A 19,435-nucleotide genomic window follows, 5' to 3' on the forward strand; every position below is an offset into this window, starting at 1 on the left:
TTGAAGATGACTGGGAACTCGGAAAACATATATTTTTGAACGGTTACCCAACTCGGAATTCCAAATCGAACTATGGCCTCTTTCTAGAGTCCCGACTTTCCGATCTGAAGATCACTGACGTGATGATTTGACCTCATAGTTCCCAGTTGTCTTGAAAGCAACCATAAAACTCATGGTACCCTTCGCCAGATCATATCAATGTGAAACTGGATTCAGTGCTCTCGTCTGCTTTAAAACCAAATATCGATCCAGGTTGGATGTGACAGCAGAGATGAGATGCGTCGACCACGCCCCTTGACTTTGAGAACCTCAGACGCGACATGCTTCAAGCACACCCATCTCATTAGTGGTGGTGAGAAGACACATCATGTCTGACTAATTTGCAATTGACTGTCATAACTCCACATTAAAAGTATGTGATGGTGAGTTAAGACAATCAGAAATACTGTTAGAATGTTTTTATATTTTCTGCCATGGGCCCAAATAAAGTAGACATTAGCTGTTAATTAGGAAACCGTTTTTTTCCCACATGGTTGAGGTCGTGAGAAAATAAGTTTGGGAACCCCTGCTCTAAATGCTGGATACTGGGAAATGACAATTCCCATTCAGGAAACTTGAATGTCCTCAGAGGCAATTCATTTGGAAGCAATCACAATACATCAATACAGTGAACTAGCATGTGTTTAAATATGAATTAAGCTTTCATTTGTTTGATATTCATACCCACAGCTGTTGTGACGTCTCGGCCAGACTGTTATTGGGGACGCAACTGCCGTACTCAAGTCAAGGCACACCATGCCACGTAAGTTACAAGATGTGGTCTTTATTCCATTTTCTGAATAGGTCCGAGTCCGAGTTTTTAAGATTTTGTATGGATAGATATCACAGGCCGGTGACACCTTAATTAGGGAGGACGGGCTCATAGTAATAGCTGGAACAGAATAAGTGGAATGGTATCAAACGTGGTTTCCATGTGTTTGATTCCATTCTTTCCATTATTATGAGCCGTCCTCCCCTCTGTAGCCTCCTGTGATAGATATGCGTTCTATTGTGTCTCTGTACATGCATTTTACCAACAGAGGGCGTTATTGTATAAGCTTGGCCAATCACACCTATATGCCAGGTGTGACACACCTGGTGTGAGAGGAAAAGTTTAATCACTCCTTCACACTTCACAGCTCTTCACACAGCAGCTCTGCTTCCGATACAAGATGGGACATGTTTTGTATTGTTTCCCTTTTACTTTGTTGCAGGAAATTCAACCACATATGTGAGCAGACCCGTTTCAAGAGCTGAAGAGCCTCGTAGGTGACCTGCTATGCAAGGCTCTCCTGCGAACACTGGAGTACACAGACTTCCAAGGATCTCCTGTATTACTCTCATATGTACAGTGATCATTTTACTCCCTTATTAAGCAGCACCTTGCCGTGAGGAAAGGTATCTCTTAGGTAATATAACTTGTAGTTCTCTCACAGGCTTTATAGGCTTAAGTATTTGATGATATGCTGAAATTACAATCACACTCTTTTTGCTGGGTCATGATTAGCCAGCCTAGTGTTATAGGTATAGTAGGGGTGAGTGGGATAATGCTATGCACTCCACACAGTAAGAGAGGATTCCCCTATATGATGATGACATACTTATATCTTATGTGGAATATGATCATCATCGCCCTTCATTCCAGTATCATGTCCTTTTGGGTGAGGGATATATAAAAAAAAATCTGCTGAAGACCGTTGGCAATCAAAATAGACTTTGGCCATACATGTGCTGTTACACAGGATGCAATGCCATCTTTTGTGACAGTTTAAGGATCATATTGATATTAGTAAGATGTTGATACTTTTCCTATTTCCATGTTTTCCTTTCTCTTAACTTGTGGTCTAGTACTTTAGATATCTTGGAGAATTATGTATTGGAATTAGAATCTAGAGCTTCCTACTCAACTGCTTACTGTGATGTTCTAAACATCTTAGTAGTATTCGTATGTTGGTTATAGAAACTTCCCCCCAAACAAACTAGGTTGAAGCACAGCTATGTTATCAAAAGACTTATCCATATACAGACTTTGAGGTTTCTTGTGGTTCATATATATGGATGACAGATTCAGTGGCACCATTTTGAATTCAGACTGTTGCTGCTTCTGCATATTAATAAGACTGCTAACTGAGAAGACAAGTGCTATGGAAAGGGAGTTGTTCTTAGTTTTGGGAAAGGGGGAATTCTGCTAGTTTGATGTGGATTTCCCAACAAGGGCAAAAAGCCCTGTCAAAGCTGAGAATAACATGGTTCAACTAGAATGAATGGGAAAGTTAGTTAGGATTTCAGTTCTTCCGGTAGGGATAAGGGTTATATGTGGAAATGTAGTTTTATCTGAGGCTGGGAAAGGCAGGGGTATTCAGTTATATGCTTTGCTCAGGGTAATCAACATAAAGCTGATTTTAAAATGGTGCATTAGAGAAGCTTTCTCAGACCTAAACTAGTACTAACAGCCAATGCAGTTTTTTTGTTAGAATGCACAATGGTTTGCTAGAGTTTAGGGGGTGAAATTTTTCCTCCTTGTTACATTATATTAAGTTAGTGGTGTTGGCTAAATATATTAATTAAGCAAGCAACTTGATCATACGGGTTCAAACCAGGTAGCCTAGTAGCCTAGTGGTCAGAGTGTTGGGCCAGTAACCGAAAGGTTGCTGGATTGAATCCCCGAGCTGACAAGGTAAAAATCTGTCATTCTGCCCCTGAACAAGACAGTTAACTCACTGTTCCCCGGTAGGCTGTCATTGTAAATAAGAATTTTTCTTAACTGACTTGCCTATTTAAATAAAGGTTACATTAAAAAAAAGAATAATAATGAAACATTAAGGATTGCCATTCTGTTAAATTAAGGACATGTTTTCAATATATAGGAAGTGTTACCTTGGAGCATGTTGGATAGATCTTATAATAGTTTTGTTTATCAAATACCATGGTATGGTCAAACCTCATCAGTTAAACTTTAATTGGTGCAATTTCCCATAATAACTGAGGAAATAACACATTGCTGTTTGGTCAGGCATTTTTATTTGGCAGTGAAAGTACCCGTACCAAGTTAGATTTGAAGAAAACAACATTTTGTCATTTCTAACAATGGAGACTGAAAGTGGGCTCCATTGCTCTTAGAAAAGAGACTAGAGGTGTAAAAGTCTCACGCTGCCAGACACGTTGCTGCATTCTTGCTGTAGAAGAACTGCTAGGGTGATCTAAAAACTCCAGGATTATATTATGAGACCATTAGGTTGCATTCACACATGCAGCCCAATTCTGATATTTTTTCACTCATTTGTCTTTTTGACTAATCAGATCATCCCCATTTGCCAATAAATGGGCAAAATATCTGAATTGTGCTGCCTGTGTAAATGCAGCTTAGTTGTGAGTAATCCTGCCTGTCTAATTCAGTGTTGCAGTTACACAGTACTCATAGATACAGGTGTGTCACTTTTATAGATCCACCCGAGACAACTGGCTGTGTCTTACTTCCGTGTTTTGTCTCATTAGAAGACTACTATCAACAACCAGGTGTCCATAATGTTGTGTAGAACCACAACAGTAGACACTTGTCTCTTACTGTTTAGAGACATTGGTCACATTCTCTGTAAATTACTGACAAGTCATTATTGAAGTCAAATCGGCCCAATGACTGCAGACCTTTAGTCTAGATAGAATGGCCTGATATACTAATGTTATTCATGAGGCCTTATATATTGAAAAGTAGGAAAAAGATAACTAAGTTGTTAGTAGTGAAGTAGAGTACAGAAAATACATTTTGTATGCAAGTCATTAGATTCTGTTGCAGTAAAAAAAAATACTTTGACAGAAATGCAATGAGATTATTCACTTTGTCATTTAGTAATTTTAAATGTATAGTTTAATTTTAAATCATCTGTCTTTAATTTTGTAAATTGTGACATTAAATTGACAATGATTTAAGAGGAAAAAGTAGTTTGCTTGAACTGTTAGTGTTTACAAGCAAGTCTAGCTTTGAGGTTTTTTAATTATATAATTCAGCTCACACACATTGAATGTATGAATCACTCATTTGAAGACTTAACCAAGATTACAATTAGGTTGGGATTCAAACAAACACAGATTAACGACCTGTTCACAGCTATAGACTTTTGAAGGCAACTTCCCAAACGTTCATGGAGATCATGTAAGGCCACGGATGTCGGCTCGAGCAGAAATGACCTTTAAAAGTGCATCGGAGCACACTGGTACTTTATCTGCGTTTGTTTGAATCCTGGCACCAAGCTGAACTGTAATAAGCACTGCAGAAACGGTGCAGGTTCAACTCTGTCCTGTAATTTCAATGGATATTAAAACATCAATTTAGAAATATCCTTGTGCAATCAATGTGTGTGGAACTCAGGATTGGAGCTGAAACTCTACTTATGTCGCAATATACCCTCATTGGGACTGTTTAGTGGCAATATTCACACGTTCAGACCGACTCTTCTGGGCTGGTATAAAGGGGGGCAAATATGGGCACGCTTTCTGCCAGAGCTCGTGTCTTTATTTGGGATCTTACGGGCTGGATTCAATCCGTATCGTGGTAGATCCACGTAAAGATCACTTCCAATTGAGCTGACATCTGCAGCGTGTACAGTGAATGCAGTCTCCGCGACCGGATCTTCAGCGCTACGGATTTAATAGAGCCCAAAGTCGCGGTTTCCCTGTTGTGGGTTCACACTGTGGCATTCCTCAGAGGCTCAGGCAATAGCTCAGCACAAGCCAGCCAGCCAGCCTATCCCTCCCTACAGCAGCGCTGAACCTTAATTATAACAGGAGGATCTGGGCACCCTAAGCCAACAACAGTGCAAGCCACCGATCAGGAATGGGTGTTAAGGAGGCTTTGGAGGGTGCTTTGCATTCTTAGAGGGAAACGCTGTATTCTAGGGAAAATATTTACTCTGTGAGACAGTCTGGACCGAGATGCTCTGTACTAACAGTATGGCCAGTCACTATAAATGCTTTGCCGGGGCAAGTTGAATTCTACCTCATCAGAGCTCCCGAGACGTTCTGAACAATCCGGTCTGTACTTTTATGTTTTGTGGATTCTAGTAAGTGGAGGACTGACTGGACGGCATTTAGAGTAGCGCTGTTACGTTTTAATGCAGGGGAACACAACTGGTCCTCGGTTGAAAGCAGCTGCTGTTTTTTTTTTTTTTGCCTTTGTCAATCGGCGACCAATTTAAAGCTGGGAGTTCAACCAGGTGTATGCACTGCACTCTGATCAATTAGTTAATCAACTTAATAAAGTGGTATTGATTTATCAATATATAGCCAGGTATAACTGAAAACCAATGGGACTGTGATTCTTAAGGACTGGAGTTGTGATTCCTAGTTGAATGCCTTTGTGAGCTTTTTGTGCCCCCGGTATTAGCAATGCTAAAATACGTCTTATGTATATGGCTCTAACATGTCTGTTCTAGTGCACTAATAACGTTTTGCTAAATGTGTTCCCTCATTGTGTTTAAGATGCATGACTTGCTACTGGCCACTTTCAATGGACATCAAATGATCAAAAACTGAAGCAGCAATTTATGTAAACCTTTATTAAAAGTTCTTTGCACAAATTCCCACCAACCCTATTTATTTTCTGTTGCTATGTTTTTCTATAGCTAGTCATATGCTTACTTCTATTGAAAGGTTAGTTACTGCATTTGTCATTTTTCTTTTTACAATGATCAATTAATTCCCTTTTAGAATTCAATATCAGCCTTAGGAATACATTTGGATACATTGTTGCAGCTTTGACGTTAATATACTGCATGTGAGCTACATCAGTTTAACACTGGAGGGCATAGAGTAGTAGTGTAAGCATAAACCATCTCCATGGAGCTCTGTGGAACTACTATCATCCACTGCGCCAAGGTTAAGATTGTTGGACAAAAGGTAAACATACACACAAGCATGGGGGCGCTATTGCGTTGGAAGTGCTTATGTTTAAGATTTTTATAATTTAATTTAAAAAAAATAATCAAATGAATTAAATTCCCAGTGCAGCTGTTTTTATCTCAATCAAATAATTTCTGAGTAACAATTAAGTAACTTACTGTCATAGATTTCATTGAAATGGGCAAAAACAAAGCTTTTTAGCAAAAAATGTAGTCTCAAGCAAGAATTTAGCTAGGACTGTATGGGAGTAGTTTGCGTGGGGAGGGGAAAACTGAAAACTAGCTGTTATTGGCAGAGAGGTTTGAAACTCCGTTATTGGTCTTTTAACCAAAATATGTCAAGGGATGTCACAATGGAAAGCCGCAACTCCCGCCCATGCAAACCTGCTGATTAGAAAGACCTGTCCAGATAGTTTTTTCAACAAGCAGCTATTAGCTCCCGAGTGGCACAGCGGTCTAAGGCACTGCATCTCAGGCATCACTACAGACCCTGGTTCGACTCCAGGCTGTATCACAAACGGCCGTGATTGGGAGTCCCATAGGGCGGCACATAATGGGCCCAGTGTCGTCAGGGTTTGGCTAGGGTAGGCTATCATTGTAAATAAGATGTTTTTGTTCTTAACTGAGTAGCCAAGTTAAATAAAATTAGAAATAACTCTGTAACAGTGTGATTTTTTTTTGTCGATCAGTGTAAATTTCATCAACTGTTGTACAATATGAAACAAAACACCAGAAAAACAATTGACTGCGCTGAGCCTTTAACTGGTAGAAAAGTGCTCACAGGAGTTGGGAAATTAACTGGGCTTGGGAAATAAAAACAATGTTTCCGTCCATATTCAATATTCTCACGTTTTTCAATTATACAGAAGCTGAAAATGTCTTTGTGTGGTAAACAGCAAACATTGATGATGTTTTAAAGGCCCGTTGCAGTCAACATTCTGTTTTTCCTGTGTTTTGTATCATATTGTACAACAGCTGATAAAAATAAGGCCTGGATTCAATCTATGAGGATTTTAGTGTTGGCCGACATCCGCATAGCAGATGTTTTGGCGGTGTTGGATGTGTAACTGCGGTAATCGCTGACATTAGTGAGCAGCTGCTCCTATGTGTCACAAACCACTCCCTTCCTTAGTATCCCTACGGCGTTAGAAAGTGTCGGGTCTGTCCATGGTGGAAATAATGACTCTCAAATGTCAAACCATTGATGTGAGGCTAATGCTTGGTTTCATGTTCATTTGGATGGGGGGGATTTATGCCCAGCAGCCAATTCGAGAGTTTGAATTTGTAACGTGGCTGCATGGGATTTGTCGGATTATAGTTGGGTGTGGTTCCGTTGCATCCAATGTCTGCGAAAAGGTAACGCAATGAGTCGCTTGATTTGACAGCTCGAAGTTCCACCTCAGATTCCGCCAAAATAATGCAAAACGGATGTCAATCTGATTGAATATAGCACGAACGCTGTAAAAGCGCAAACATTTTTATCAGCATTATTTCCTGATAGTTGCTGGTTGAAAATACAATTTATACAGGACCTTCTAAATCAGCAGGTTTGCATGGGTGGTATTTTGGCTTGCCTGGTGAATAGAATGTTAATGTTAATGCCTGTTTATATTCAGTGGTGCCCTTTAATCTTGACCACATGGAGAATTCAATAAATCAGATTATTTTATACTAATAAGGACTTGCTAAAGTCCCTCGTGCGTTCTCTGTGAGCCCTCTGTGACTTTCAGGGAGATTTTACCCACTTAAACCCACACTTTCTCAAAGGGTTCTCCATCATTGTGAAGCACTAGTTATTTTATTGCTTCGACAAAGTAATTTCTGAAGATTATTATTTATTTAATGTGATTTGTGATTAATTTTAAGAAAAAATAAATAAACCTGTCCCTTATTTGAAGGTCAACCCTGTTAGGTGAACGGACATCTCGTTTTAATATACAGTTGAAGTCGGAAGTTTACATACACTTAGGTTGGACTAATTAAAACTAGTTTTTCAACCACTCCACAAACTTCTTGTTAACAAACTATAGTTTTGTCAAGTTGGTTAAGACATCTACTTTGTGCATGACACAAGTAATTTTTCCAATGATTGTTTATAGACAGATTATTTCACTTATTCACTGTATCACAATTCCAGTGGGTCAGAAGTTCACATACACTAAGTTGACTGTGCCTTTAAACAGCTTGGGAAATTTGAGAAAATGATGTCATGGCTTTAGAAGCTTCTGATAGGCTAATTGACATCATTTGAATCAATTGGAGGTGTGCCTGTGGATGTATTTCAAGGCCAACCTTCAAACTCAGTGCCTCTTTGCTTGACATCATGGGAAAATAAAAATAAATCAGCCAAGACCTTAGAAAAAAAATTGTAGACCTCCACAAGTCTGGTTCATCCTTGGGAGCAATTTCCAAACGCCTGAAGGTACCACGTTCATCTGTACAAACAATAGTACGCAAGTATAAACACCATGGGACCACACAGCCATCATAACGCTCAGGAAGGAAACACGTTCTGTCTCCTAGAGATGAACATACTTTGGAGAGAAAAGTGCAAATCAATCCCAGAACAACAGCAAAGGACCTTGTGAAGATGCTGGAGGAAACAGGTACAAAAGTATCTAGATCCACAGTAAAACTAGTCCTAGATCGACATAACCTGAAAGGCCGCTCAGCAAGGAAGAAGCCACTGCTCCAAAACAGCCATAAAAAAGCCAGACTACGGTTTGGAACTGCACATGGGGACAAAGATCGTACTTTTTGGATAAATGTCCTCTGCTCTGATGAAACAAATATATAACTTTTTGGCCATATTGACCATCTTTATTTTTGGAGAAAAAAAGGGGGATGCTTGCAAGCCAAAGAACACCATCCCAACCATGAAGCACAGGGGTGGCAGCATCATGTTGTGGCGGTGCATTAATGCAGGGACTGGTGCACTTCACAAAATAGATGGCTTCATGAGGATGGAAAATTATGTGGATATATTGAAGCAACATCTCAAGACATCAGTCAGGAAGTTAAAGCTTGGTCACAAATGGGTCTTCCAAATGGACAATGACCCAAAGCATACTTCCAAAGATGTGGCAACATGGCTTAAGGACAACAATGTCAAGGTTATTGGAGTGGCCATCACAAAGCCCTGACCTCAATCCTATCGAAAATGTGTGGCCAGAACTGAAAAAACATATGTGAGCAAGGAGCCCTACAAACCTGACTCAGTTACACCTGCTCTGTCAGAAGGAATGGGCCAAAATTCACCCAACTTATTGTGGGAAGGTTGTGGAAGGCTACCCAAAACGTTTGACCCAAGTTAAACAATTTAAAGACAATGCTACCAAATACTAATTGATTGTATGTAAACTTCTGACCCACTGGGAATGTGATGAAAGAAATAAAAGCTGAACTATATCATTCTCTCTACTATTACTCTGACATTTCACATTCTTAAAATAAAGTGGTGATCCTAACTGACCTAAAACAGGGCATTTTCACTAGGATTAAATGTCAGGCATTGTGAAAAACAGAGTTTAAATGTATTTGGCTAAGGTGTATGGTGTATGTAAAATTCCGACTTCAACTGTATGTGCTCTTTAAGACAATGTTAAAATTAGGCGAAATCAAAAGGCACCAAATGTGGACAACCCATATCCCCCCCATTAGGCCCCTCACTTAGACCACTCCCAGACAATCTTAACAAAATTCTTGTTTGAGAAATATTTTTTTGCTAAAAAGCTATTTCTGTATATGTTTTAACATTTTATTGGACAACTATAACAGTAAGGTACTTAATTCTACCCAGAAAGTATTTGATATTGAGATTTTAAAAAGTCTGCATTGGGCCTTTAACTTTATTAAAATATATATAGTGTGTATGAAAACATCCAGTTTGTCACCATAAAGCAATTGACTTCAAGAATGTAGAAATGCCATATAAAAGTTGATTTCAGTAATCAAAAAGTTAGTTTTTGCATTTTTACAAAGGTGGCACTAAAAATGGTTTATTATTGCTTTGCTGGGCCAACCCAAGAGTGCATACTTTGTCTGTCCGCTCTCCTGTCACATGGACTGGATGCTGGGCTGTCACTGGTCACATTGCCTGTCACACTGCATGGCACTGTTAATTGGCTGAGGGAAGGCATCTGGATCTGATTGGCTGTGCTGTGCACGAAGGCGGACTCGTTAGTATTGGTGGCTGTGTGTGAGCCAGAGGGGTGAGGGAGAGGGTAAGGACTGGCCCCTCCTGAGGCCTGACTCCCCCATGGCCTCCACTCTGACCTTCCCCTCTGGAGGAGGGGGCCATTGGCTGCGCTCTGGGGGCCAGGGTTGAGGCTTCCGCCGGCGGGGCCCTTTGCCTCGTACACCCCCCGACTCAGTCCATTCAGCATGGAGGAATGCCCCAAGTGCTCAGCCAGGATCAAGGGCTGCCGGTCCTCCTCTTCACAGATGGCAAACACCGGGACACTGACGTGGTCGCTCTCTGCTGGGAAATCACGGCGCTTCCCACCCTGCACCTCTTCCAGCTGCCCCTGCCCAGAGGTACTGTTACTGGGTTGGGACGGGGAGGCCTGGAGGAGGGAGCCCCCGGGGGCCTTGGTGCTGTCTGAGGGACTGGACCCAGAGAGCAGGCCGAAGCAGGGCCCGGTGAAGCGAGAGCGCCGCATGTTGCTAGTGGAGTTTAAGCGGCGCTGCCTCTGGGCGGGCAGGGTGAGGGGATACGAGACGTTACTCATGGAGGAGTCGGAGGTGTTACTGTCATCCTGGGCCTCCAACTGGGGGTCGGAGAACACTTTCCTGCTGTCATCCCTACGGCATTCTGACACAAAGCCTGACGGGGCCTGGGGGGGAACAACATCTCGTCAGCACATATCTCTCTGCAGTGCAACATGACATTCATTGTTGTTTTTTGTTTTTTTATCTGAGCCGAGTCTTAAAAAAATATTTTAAAAATCCACAGAAACATACATTACATGACTGTAACTCACTCTAGGTAAAAGCGTCTGCTAAATAACAAAAATGTAAAGATATACAGTTTATGAAGGTGTGACTTTTATTCAACAGCACTGCTGAATAACCAAGCTACTAACGCTGTCCACCAGCTTAGTGAAGGGACTGGTGGAGTTCCAACTGCACCACTTCTTGTGTAACTGGTGCAGTGGAGGGAGGAAGTCCTGGAAGGTGCGGACGCTCCAGGCCCGCGGCCGGGGTCGGGCACAGCTGGCACTGCCATCCTGGGCAGCACAGGTCTCTGTGGGCGAGGCAGCCGGGTCTAGAGAGGGCCAGTCACTGACAGGGCCTGGGCCGGTGTCACTGTGCCTCAGAAACCTCTCCCGCTGCTGATAGGAGGGAGACACAAAAACACAAATCAAATATAATTCAATCAAACCCACCATGCAGTGTCTGTGTTCATGGGGAGTAGTAAACAAACAGAGTTCTTCAATGGAAAAGCATCTGAAAGAGGTTAAATGCTTAAACCCAGTGAACCCGCTGTAGCAATGTTACACAGTGCATTTCTTTTTACAAACTGCTGCCATCACAGAAAACGTCTTATTCTGAAAACTGGAAGCACTTACATGTGATTATTTTATTATTTTATTTGACCATAGGAAAATGAGCCACTGTGTGAATACAATGCATATTCGATTGACTTGAGCACTCAGTCAATGGAATTTTCACCACCAGTTGCATCGGAGCGTAAATGAGACATTGGCTGGAGATAGCTGGATAAAAATAGCTGCATAGAGGTTGCATTATATTCAAGCACTGACCTGCACCTCTAATCACAGTTGACCTAAAAAGGGCAACAAGCAAACCATTGAATCAGGCATGTATAATCCAAAAGAACAACAAAGTGCTGCCTGATAGTGGGGACAGTCAGCAATTCCTACCTCTATGATCCCAAGAACCATACCCACAAAGATTCTCAGAGTAGGAGTGTTGATATAGGATCAGTGTTGTCTTTAAGATCATAATTAATACAATTATATGGACAGGGGGTGGGACCTTATCAAGATCTGCTCTCCTACTCTGAAGGACAGTTTTCCAAACACAGATTTTTTTATATACTTAACAGTAAACAATATTTCTTAACACTAACTTGTTCCTCATATTGAAGTATTTTTCTTACCTTGTAGTTCCTCTCGTTCTCAAACTGTTCCTCAAATTGTACAATGTCGGCCTACCGGGGAACAGTGGGTTAACTGTCTTGTTCAGGGGCAGAAGGACAGATTTATACCTTGTCAGCTCGGGGATTCAATCCAGAAACCTTTTGGTTACTGGCCCAACACTCTAACCACTAGGCTACCTGCCACCCTGGACCCAAAAGTAAGCTCAATGGAGAAACTCCATGTCCAGGGCTAGGCTTAATCTGTGTTCGCAAAACCGCCTCGGAGAGTCTTTACAGGAGGTGTCTCATTGATATAAATGGCAGGTCAGAGGTGAAGGGCCCATCAGTCACAAATCCTCCCTCAGTCAGTTTCGGGGGATAGAGGTTTAAGGGGTTGCTCCTTTCAGAAATAGAAATAATCCTTACTAAGAATCACTAACAGCTCGCTTAGTCTAGACGAGACCCCCCCTCATCGTGCACACACACAGGCTAAGATTGTTGCCTGACAAACTAAGTGATATTAGAACAATAACTTACGACTCTGAAGTAATGACTTGAAAAGGATGTTTTTATATATTCCCATTAAAAGTCTGAACATTTACAAACACAGACCATGCACCACACACACACACACACACACACACACACACACACACACACACACACACACTTGAAGCTGGCTCCCCAGATAATATATCCATTGGGCTAGGCTGCAGGAAAGCCCACCAGCTCTCTAATATCTGCCAGGTCTGCCTTATGCCAACTCTTATTCCAATAGAGCATATGTAAAAATGCTGGGTCATACCCTCTCCTACCCTCAATCTCCTGTCGCTCCGTTTGATACCACGACTGGGTTATCTGCTACTGCCTGGGTGTCATGTCACACCTTGGAGGTTCTCTGCTACTGCCTGGGTGTCATGCCACCCTAGAGGAGGTTCTCTGTTCTCTGCTACTGCCTGGGTGTCATGCCACCCTAGAGGAATTTCTCTGCTACTGCCTGCGTGTCACTCCGAGAGGAGGTTCTCTGCTACTGCCTGGGTGTCATTCGACCCTAGAGGAAGTTCTCTGCTACTGCCTGGGTGTCATGCCACCCTAGAGGAATTTCTCTGCTACTGCCTGCGTGTCACTCCGAGAGGAGGTTCTCTGCTACTGCCTGGGTGTCATGCCACCCTAGAGGAAGTTCTCTGCTACTGCCTGGGTGTCATGCTACCCTTAGAGGATGTTCTCTGCTACTGCCTGGGTGTCATGCCACCCTTAGAGGAGGTTCTCTGCTACTGCCTGCGTGTCACTCCTAGAGGAGGTTCTCTGCTACTGCCTGCGTGTCACTCCTAGAGGAGGTTCTCTGCTACTGCCTGCATGTCACTCCGAGAGGAGGTTCTCTGCTACTGCATGGGTGTCATTCTACCCTAGAGGAAGTTCTCTGCTACTGCCTGGGTGTCATTCAACCCTAGAGGAAGTTCTCTGCTACTACCTGGGTGTCATGCTACCCTAGAGGATGTTCTCTGCTACTGACTGGGTGTCATGCCACCCTTAGAGGAGGTTCTCTGCTACTGCCTGCGTGTCACTCCTAGAGGAGGTTCTCTGCTACTGCCTGCGTGTCACTCCTAGAGGAGGTTCTCTGCTACTGCCTGCGTGTCACTCCGAGAGGAGGTTCTCTGCTACTGCCTGGGTGTCATTCTACCCTAGAGGAAGTTCTCTGCTACTGCCTGGGTGTCATTCTACCCTAGAGGAAGTTCTCTGCTACTGCCTGGGTGTCATGCTACCCTAGAGGAAGTTCTCTGCTACTGCCTGGGTGTCATTCTACCCTAGAGGAAGTTCTCTGCTACTGCCTGGGTGTCATGCTACCCTAGAGGAAGTTCTCTGCTACTGCCTGGGTGTCATGCCACCCTTAGAGGAGGTTCTCTGCTACTGCCTGCGTGTCACCCCTAGAGGAGGTTCTCTGCTACTGCCTGCATGTCACTCCTAGAGGAGGTTCTCTGCAACTGCCTGGGTGTCACTCCTAGAGGAGGTTCTCTGCTACTGCCTGTGTGTCACTCCTAGAGGAGGTTCTCTGCTACTGCCTGGGTGTCACTCCTAGAGGAGGTGCTCTGCTACTGCCTGCGTGTCACTCCTAGAGGAGGTTCTCTGCTACTGCCTGCGTGCCACTCCTAGAGGAGGTTCTCTGCTACTGCCTGCGTGTCACTCCGAGAGGAGGTTCTCTGCTACTGTCTGCGTGTCACTCCTAGAGGAGGTTCTCTGCTACTGCCTGCGTGTCACTCCTAGAGGAGGTTCTCTGCTACTGCCTGTGTGTCACTCCTAGAGGAGGTTCTCTGCTACTGCCTGCGTGTCACTCCTAGAGGAGGTTCTCTGCTACTGCCTGGGTGTCATGCCACCCTAGAGGAAGTTGTTTGCTACTGCCTGCGTGTCACTCCTAGAGGAGGTTCTCTGCTACTGCCTGCGTGTCACTCCTAGAGGAGGTTCTCTGCTACTGCCTGGGTGTCACTCCTAGAGGAGGTTCTCTGCTACTGCCTGTGTGTCACTCCAAGAGGAGGTTCTCTGCTACTGCCTGCGTGTCACTCCTAGAGGAGGTTCTCTGCTACTGCCTGCGTGTCACCCCTAGAGGAGGTTCTCTGCTACTGCCTGTGTGTCACTCCTAGAGGAGGTTCTCTGCTACTGCCTGCGTGTCACTCCTAGAGGAGGTTCTCTACTACTGCCTGCGTGTCACTCCTAGAGGAGGTTCTCTGCTACTGCCTGCGTGTCACCCCTAGAGGAGGTTCTCTGCTACTGCCTGTGTGTCACTCCTAGAGGAGGTTCTCTGCTACTGCCTGCGTGTCACTCCTAGAGCAGGTTCTCTACTACTGCCTGCGTGTCACTCCTAGAGGAGGTTCTCTGCTACTGCCTGTGTGTCACTCCTAGAGGAGGTTCTCTGCTACTGCCTGCGTGTCACTCCTAGAGGATATTCTCTGCTACTGCCTGCGTGTCACTCCTAGAGGAGGTTCTCTGCTACTGCCTGCGTGTCACTCCTAGAGGAGGTTCTCTGCTACTGCCTGCGTGTCACTCCTAGAGGTGGTTCTCTGCTACTGCCTGGGTGTCATGCTACCCTTAGAGGAGGTTCTCTGCTACTGCCTGGGTGTCATGCCACCCTAGAGAAAGTTATCTGCTACTGCCTGCGTGTCACTCCTAGAGGAGGTTCTCTGCTACTGCCTGCGTGTCACTCCTAGAAGAGGTTCTCTGCTACTGCCTGGGTGTCACTCCTAGAGGAGGTTCTCTGCTACTGCCTGTGTGTCACTCCTAGAGGAGGTTCTCTGCTACTGCCTGCGTGTCACTCCTAGAGGAGGTTCTCTGCTACTGCCTGTGTGTCACTCCTAGAGGAGGTTCTCTGCTACTGCCTGTGTGTCACTCCTAGAGGAGGTTCTCTGCTACTGCCTGCGTGTCACTCCTAGAGGAGGTTCTCTGCTACTGCCTGCGTGTCACCCCGAGAGGAGGTTCTCTGCTACTGCCTGCGTGTCACCCCGAGAGGAGGTTCTCTGCTACTGCCTGCGTGTCCCCCCTAGAGGAGGGCACCTTGATTGGTCCTAGCCAGGGTTACCTACCTCGCCTCGCTCCTTACCGTATGGGCCGAGAACAGCAGTCTGCTGCTCGTACTGGGCGCAGATGAAATGATAAACACCTCATCTGTCCCCAAGTCCAGTTCCGTGAGACCATTGGATGAGAGGTCCACTTCAGCATGCTCAGACATATCACCACCAACACTGACCGGGGAACCTGGGAAGGAAAGGAAGGAATAGTTGTTTTTGAATAATTTAGTTGTGACAGATACAATTAAAACATTGCTACATTGAAGGCACAACAGTCAGATGCATTGCACCATCACACCTTAGTTTACGCTAACTTCCACTGCTTTTCCCTAAAAGAGCACTTGAAATGGAATGTTACAGCTTGGTCTCCATTGGCTACTCTATATTACTGCACTGTGTACCCAGTACACCGTGTACCCACTGTAGCCACAGTACTTGTCCACTCATATTTCTGTTAACTCAGTGAGTTCCAAAGGTGCTTGCACTCAATCCATGAAAAGGAATAACCCAATGAGGCCGAGATGCAAAAATAATATACTTCTTTTAATGAATTCTTGAAAGAATACAGAGCGGTGACATTGCAAGGTGCTAAAAATAGAAAAACACTCATGGTGACATGGTTGAACTCAGCGTGAGGAGAAACATGGTGTTCCTAATGCTCTCACTTTATTCAGGTTAAATGTCATGACCTGTAAATCTCTCTGTGGGCTCAGCTACAATGAGAGAGCCTTTGGATAGTTCTGGGAAAAACCCTGTGTTACTCCAAAACTAAAGCCATTTTCCATTGAGACTTCTAATGCTGCACTTCCCACCTCGCAATATAGAGCCATTCTATGGCCGTGATCATGAGAAAATATGTCTACTCATTCAGTCTGTGGTAGAATCCTACCAGTTATATTATTTATATTATTGTTTAGAATCCTACCCGCTCGATTACTGTTTAGAATCCTACCCGCTCTATTATTGTTTAGAATCCTACCAGTTCTATTATTTCTATTACTGTTTAGAATCCTACCAGCTCTATTATTGTTTAGAATCCTACCCGCTCGATTACTGTTTAGAATCCTACCCGCTCTATTATTGTTTAGAATCCTACCAGTTCTATTATTTCTATTACTGTTTAGAATCCTACCAGCTCTATTATTGTTTAGAATCCTACCTGCTCGATTACTGTTTAGAATCCTACCAGCTCTATTATTGTTTAGAATCCTACCTGCTCGATTACTGTTTAGAATCCTACCAGCTCTATTATTGTTTAGAATCCTACCAGCTCTATTATTGTTTAGAATCCTACCAGTTATATTACTTCTATTACTGTTTAGAATCCTACCAGCTCTATTATTGTTTAGAATCCTACCCGCTCTATTATTGTTTAGAATCCTACCAGTTATATTACTTCTATTACTGTTTAGAATCCTACCAGCTCTATTATTGTTTAGAATCCTACCCGCTCTATTATTGTTTAGAATCCTACCAGTTATATTATTTATATTACTGTTTAGAATCATACCAGCTCTATTACTGTTTAGAATCCTACCAGATCTATTATTTCTATTACTGTTTAGAATCCTACCAGCTCTATTATTGTTTAGAATCCTACCAGTTCTATTATTTCTATTACTGTTTAGAATCCTACCAGTTCTATAATTTCTATTACTGTTTAGAATCCTACCAGTTATATTATTTATATTATTGTTTAGAATCATACCAACTCTATTATTTATATTATTGTTTAGAATCATACCAACTCTATTACTGTTTAGAATCATACCAGCTCTATTACTGTTTAGAATCATACCAGCTCTATTACTGTTTAGAATCATACCAGCTCTATTACTGTTTAGAATCCTACCAGATCTATTATTTCTGTTATTGTTTAGAATCCTACCAGCTCTATTACTGTTTAGAATCTTACCAGCTCTATTATTGTTTAGAATCCTACCAGCTCTATTATTGTTTAGAATCCTACTAGTTCTATTATTTCTATTACTGTTTAGAATTCTACCAGCTCTATTATTGTTTAGAATCCTACCAGTTCTATTATTTCTATTTACTGTTTATAATCCTACCAGTTCTATAATTTCTATTACTGTTTAGAATCATACCAGCTCTATTACTGTTTAGAATCCTACCACTTATATTATTTATATTATTGTTTAGAATCCTACCAGTTATATTATTTATATTATTGTTTAGAATCCTACCAGATCTATAACTGTTTAGAATCGTACCAGCTCTATTACTGTTTAGAATCCTACCAGTTATATTATTTATATTATTGTTTAGAATCCTACCAGCTCTATTACTGTTTAGAATCCTACCAGCTCTATTATTGTTTAGAATCCTACCAGCTCTATTATTTCTATTATTGTTTAGAATCATTCCAGCTCTATTACTGTTTAGAATCATACCAGCTCTATTACTGTTTAGAATCCTACCAGATCTATTATTTCTGTTATTGTTTAGAATCCTACCAGAACTATTACTGTTTAGAATCCTACCAACTCTATAACTGTTTAGAATCCTACCAGCTCTATTACTGTTTAAAATCCTACCAGTTATATTATTTATATTATTGTTTAGAATCCTACCAGCTCTATTACTGTTTAGAATCTTACCAGCTCTTATTATTTCTATTACTGTTTAGAATCCTACCAGCTCTATTATTGTTTAGAATCCTACCAGCTCTATTATTGTTTAGAATCCTACTAGTTCTATTATTTCTATTACTGTTTAGAATCCTACCAGCTCTATTATTGTTTAGAATCCTACCAGTTCTATTATTTATATTTACTGTTTAGAATCCTACCAGTTCTATAATTTCTATTACTGTTTAGAATCCTACCAGCTCTATTACTGTTTAGAATCCTACCACTTATATTATTTATATTATTGTTTAGAATCCTACCAGTTATATTATTTATATTAATTGTTTAGAATCCTACCAGTTATACTACTTATATTATTGTTTAGAATCCTACCAGTTCTATTATTTCTGTTATTGTTTAGAATCCTACCAGATCTATTACTGTTTAGAATCCTACCAACTCTATAACTGTTTAGAATCGTACCAGCTCTATTACTGTTTAGAATCCTACCAGTTATATTATTTATATTATTGTTTAGAATCTTACCAGCTCTATTACTTTTAGAATCCTACCAGCTCTATTATTGTTTAGAATCCTACCAGCTCTATTATTGTTTAGAATCCTACTAGTTCTATTATATCTATTACGGTTTAGAATCCTACCAGCTCTATTATTGTTTAGAATCCTACTAGTTCTATTATATCTATTACTGGTTAGAATCTTACCAGCTCTATTATTGTTTAGAATCCTACCACTTATATTATTTCTATTATTGTTTAGAATCATACCAGTTCTATTACTGTTTAGAATCATACCAGCTCTATTACTGTTTAGAATCATACCAGCTCTATTACTGTTTAGAATCCTACCAGATCTATTATTTCTATTACTGTTTAGAATCCTACCAGATCTATTATTTCTATTACTGTTTAGAATCCTACCAGTTCTATAATTTCTATTACTGTTTAGAATCCTACCAGCTCTATTACTGTTTAGAATCCTACCAGTTATATTATTTATATTATTGTTTAGAATCATACCAACTCTATTATTTATATTATTGTTTAGAATCATACCAACTCTATTACTGTTTAGAATCATACCAGCTCTATTACTGTTTAGAATCATACCAGCTCTATTACTGTTTAGAATCATACCAGCTCTATTACTGTTTAGAATCCTACCAGATCTATTATTTCTGTTATTGTTTAGAATCCTACCAGCTCTATTACTGTTTAGAATCTTACCAGCTCT

General features: G+C 41.7%; 2 protein-coding genes and 1 long non-coding RNA gene across 6 annotated transcripts in view; 2 read left to right on the forward strand and 1 right to left on the reverse strand.

The window, feature by feature from the left end:
• The window catches only part of LOC118358453 (E3 ubiquitin-protein ligase CHFR-like), a 29,578-nt gene extending 23,965 nt beyond the window's left edge, over positions 1-5,613 (forward strand). For all 3 annotated transcript variants that reach the window (XM_035736297.2, XM_035736298.2, XM_035736299.2), the window contains 2 exons: positions 730-802; positions 1,254-5,613. In XM_035736297.2, coding sequence (XP_035592190.1) covers positions 730-802; positions 1,254-1,296 — 116 coding nt within the window. In that variant the 3' untranslated portion in view covers positions 1,297-5,613. The remainder of the gene's footprint in view (positions 1-729; positions 803-1,253) is intronic.
• Positions 5,614-6,013: 400 nt separating this feature from the next.
• Positions 6,014-19,435, reverse strand: part of LOC118358454 (uncharacterized) — a 35,708-nt gene continuing 22,286 nt past the window's right edge. The window contains exons 5-7 of one of the 2 annotated variants that reach the window (XM_052479011.1): positions 15,626-15,780; positions 11,018-11,263; positions 6,014-10,768 (exon numbers count right to left, since the gene is read on the reverse strand). In XM_052479011.1, coding sequence (XP_052334971.1) covers positions 9,935-10,768; positions 11,018-11,263; positions 15,626-15,780 — 1,235 coding nt within the window. In that variant the 3' untranslated portion in view covers positions 6,014-9,934. Of the gene's footprint in view, positions 10,769-11,017; positions 11,267-15,625; positions 15,781-19,435 lie in introns of both variants that reach the window. The other variant, XM_035736300.2, reaches the window with a different exon arrangement.
• Positions 13,834-15,272, forward strand: LOC127911711 (uncharacterized). The gene is made up of 3 exons (XR_008079017.1): positions 13,834-14,529; positions 14,715-14,751; positions 15,048-15,272. It is a non-coding gene; the product is annotated as an uncharacterized LOC127911711 (long non-coding RNA).

This window comes from Oncorhynchus keta, chromosome 25 (assembly GCF_023373465.1).
Source record: "Oncorhynchus keta strain PuntledgeMale-10-30-2019 chromosome 25, Oket_V2, whole genome shotgun sequence".
In the NCBI taxonomy this organism is placed as follows: domain Eukaryota; kingdom Metazoa; phylum Chordata; class Actinopteri; order Salmoniformes; family Salmonidae; genus Oncorhynchus; species Oncorhynchus keta.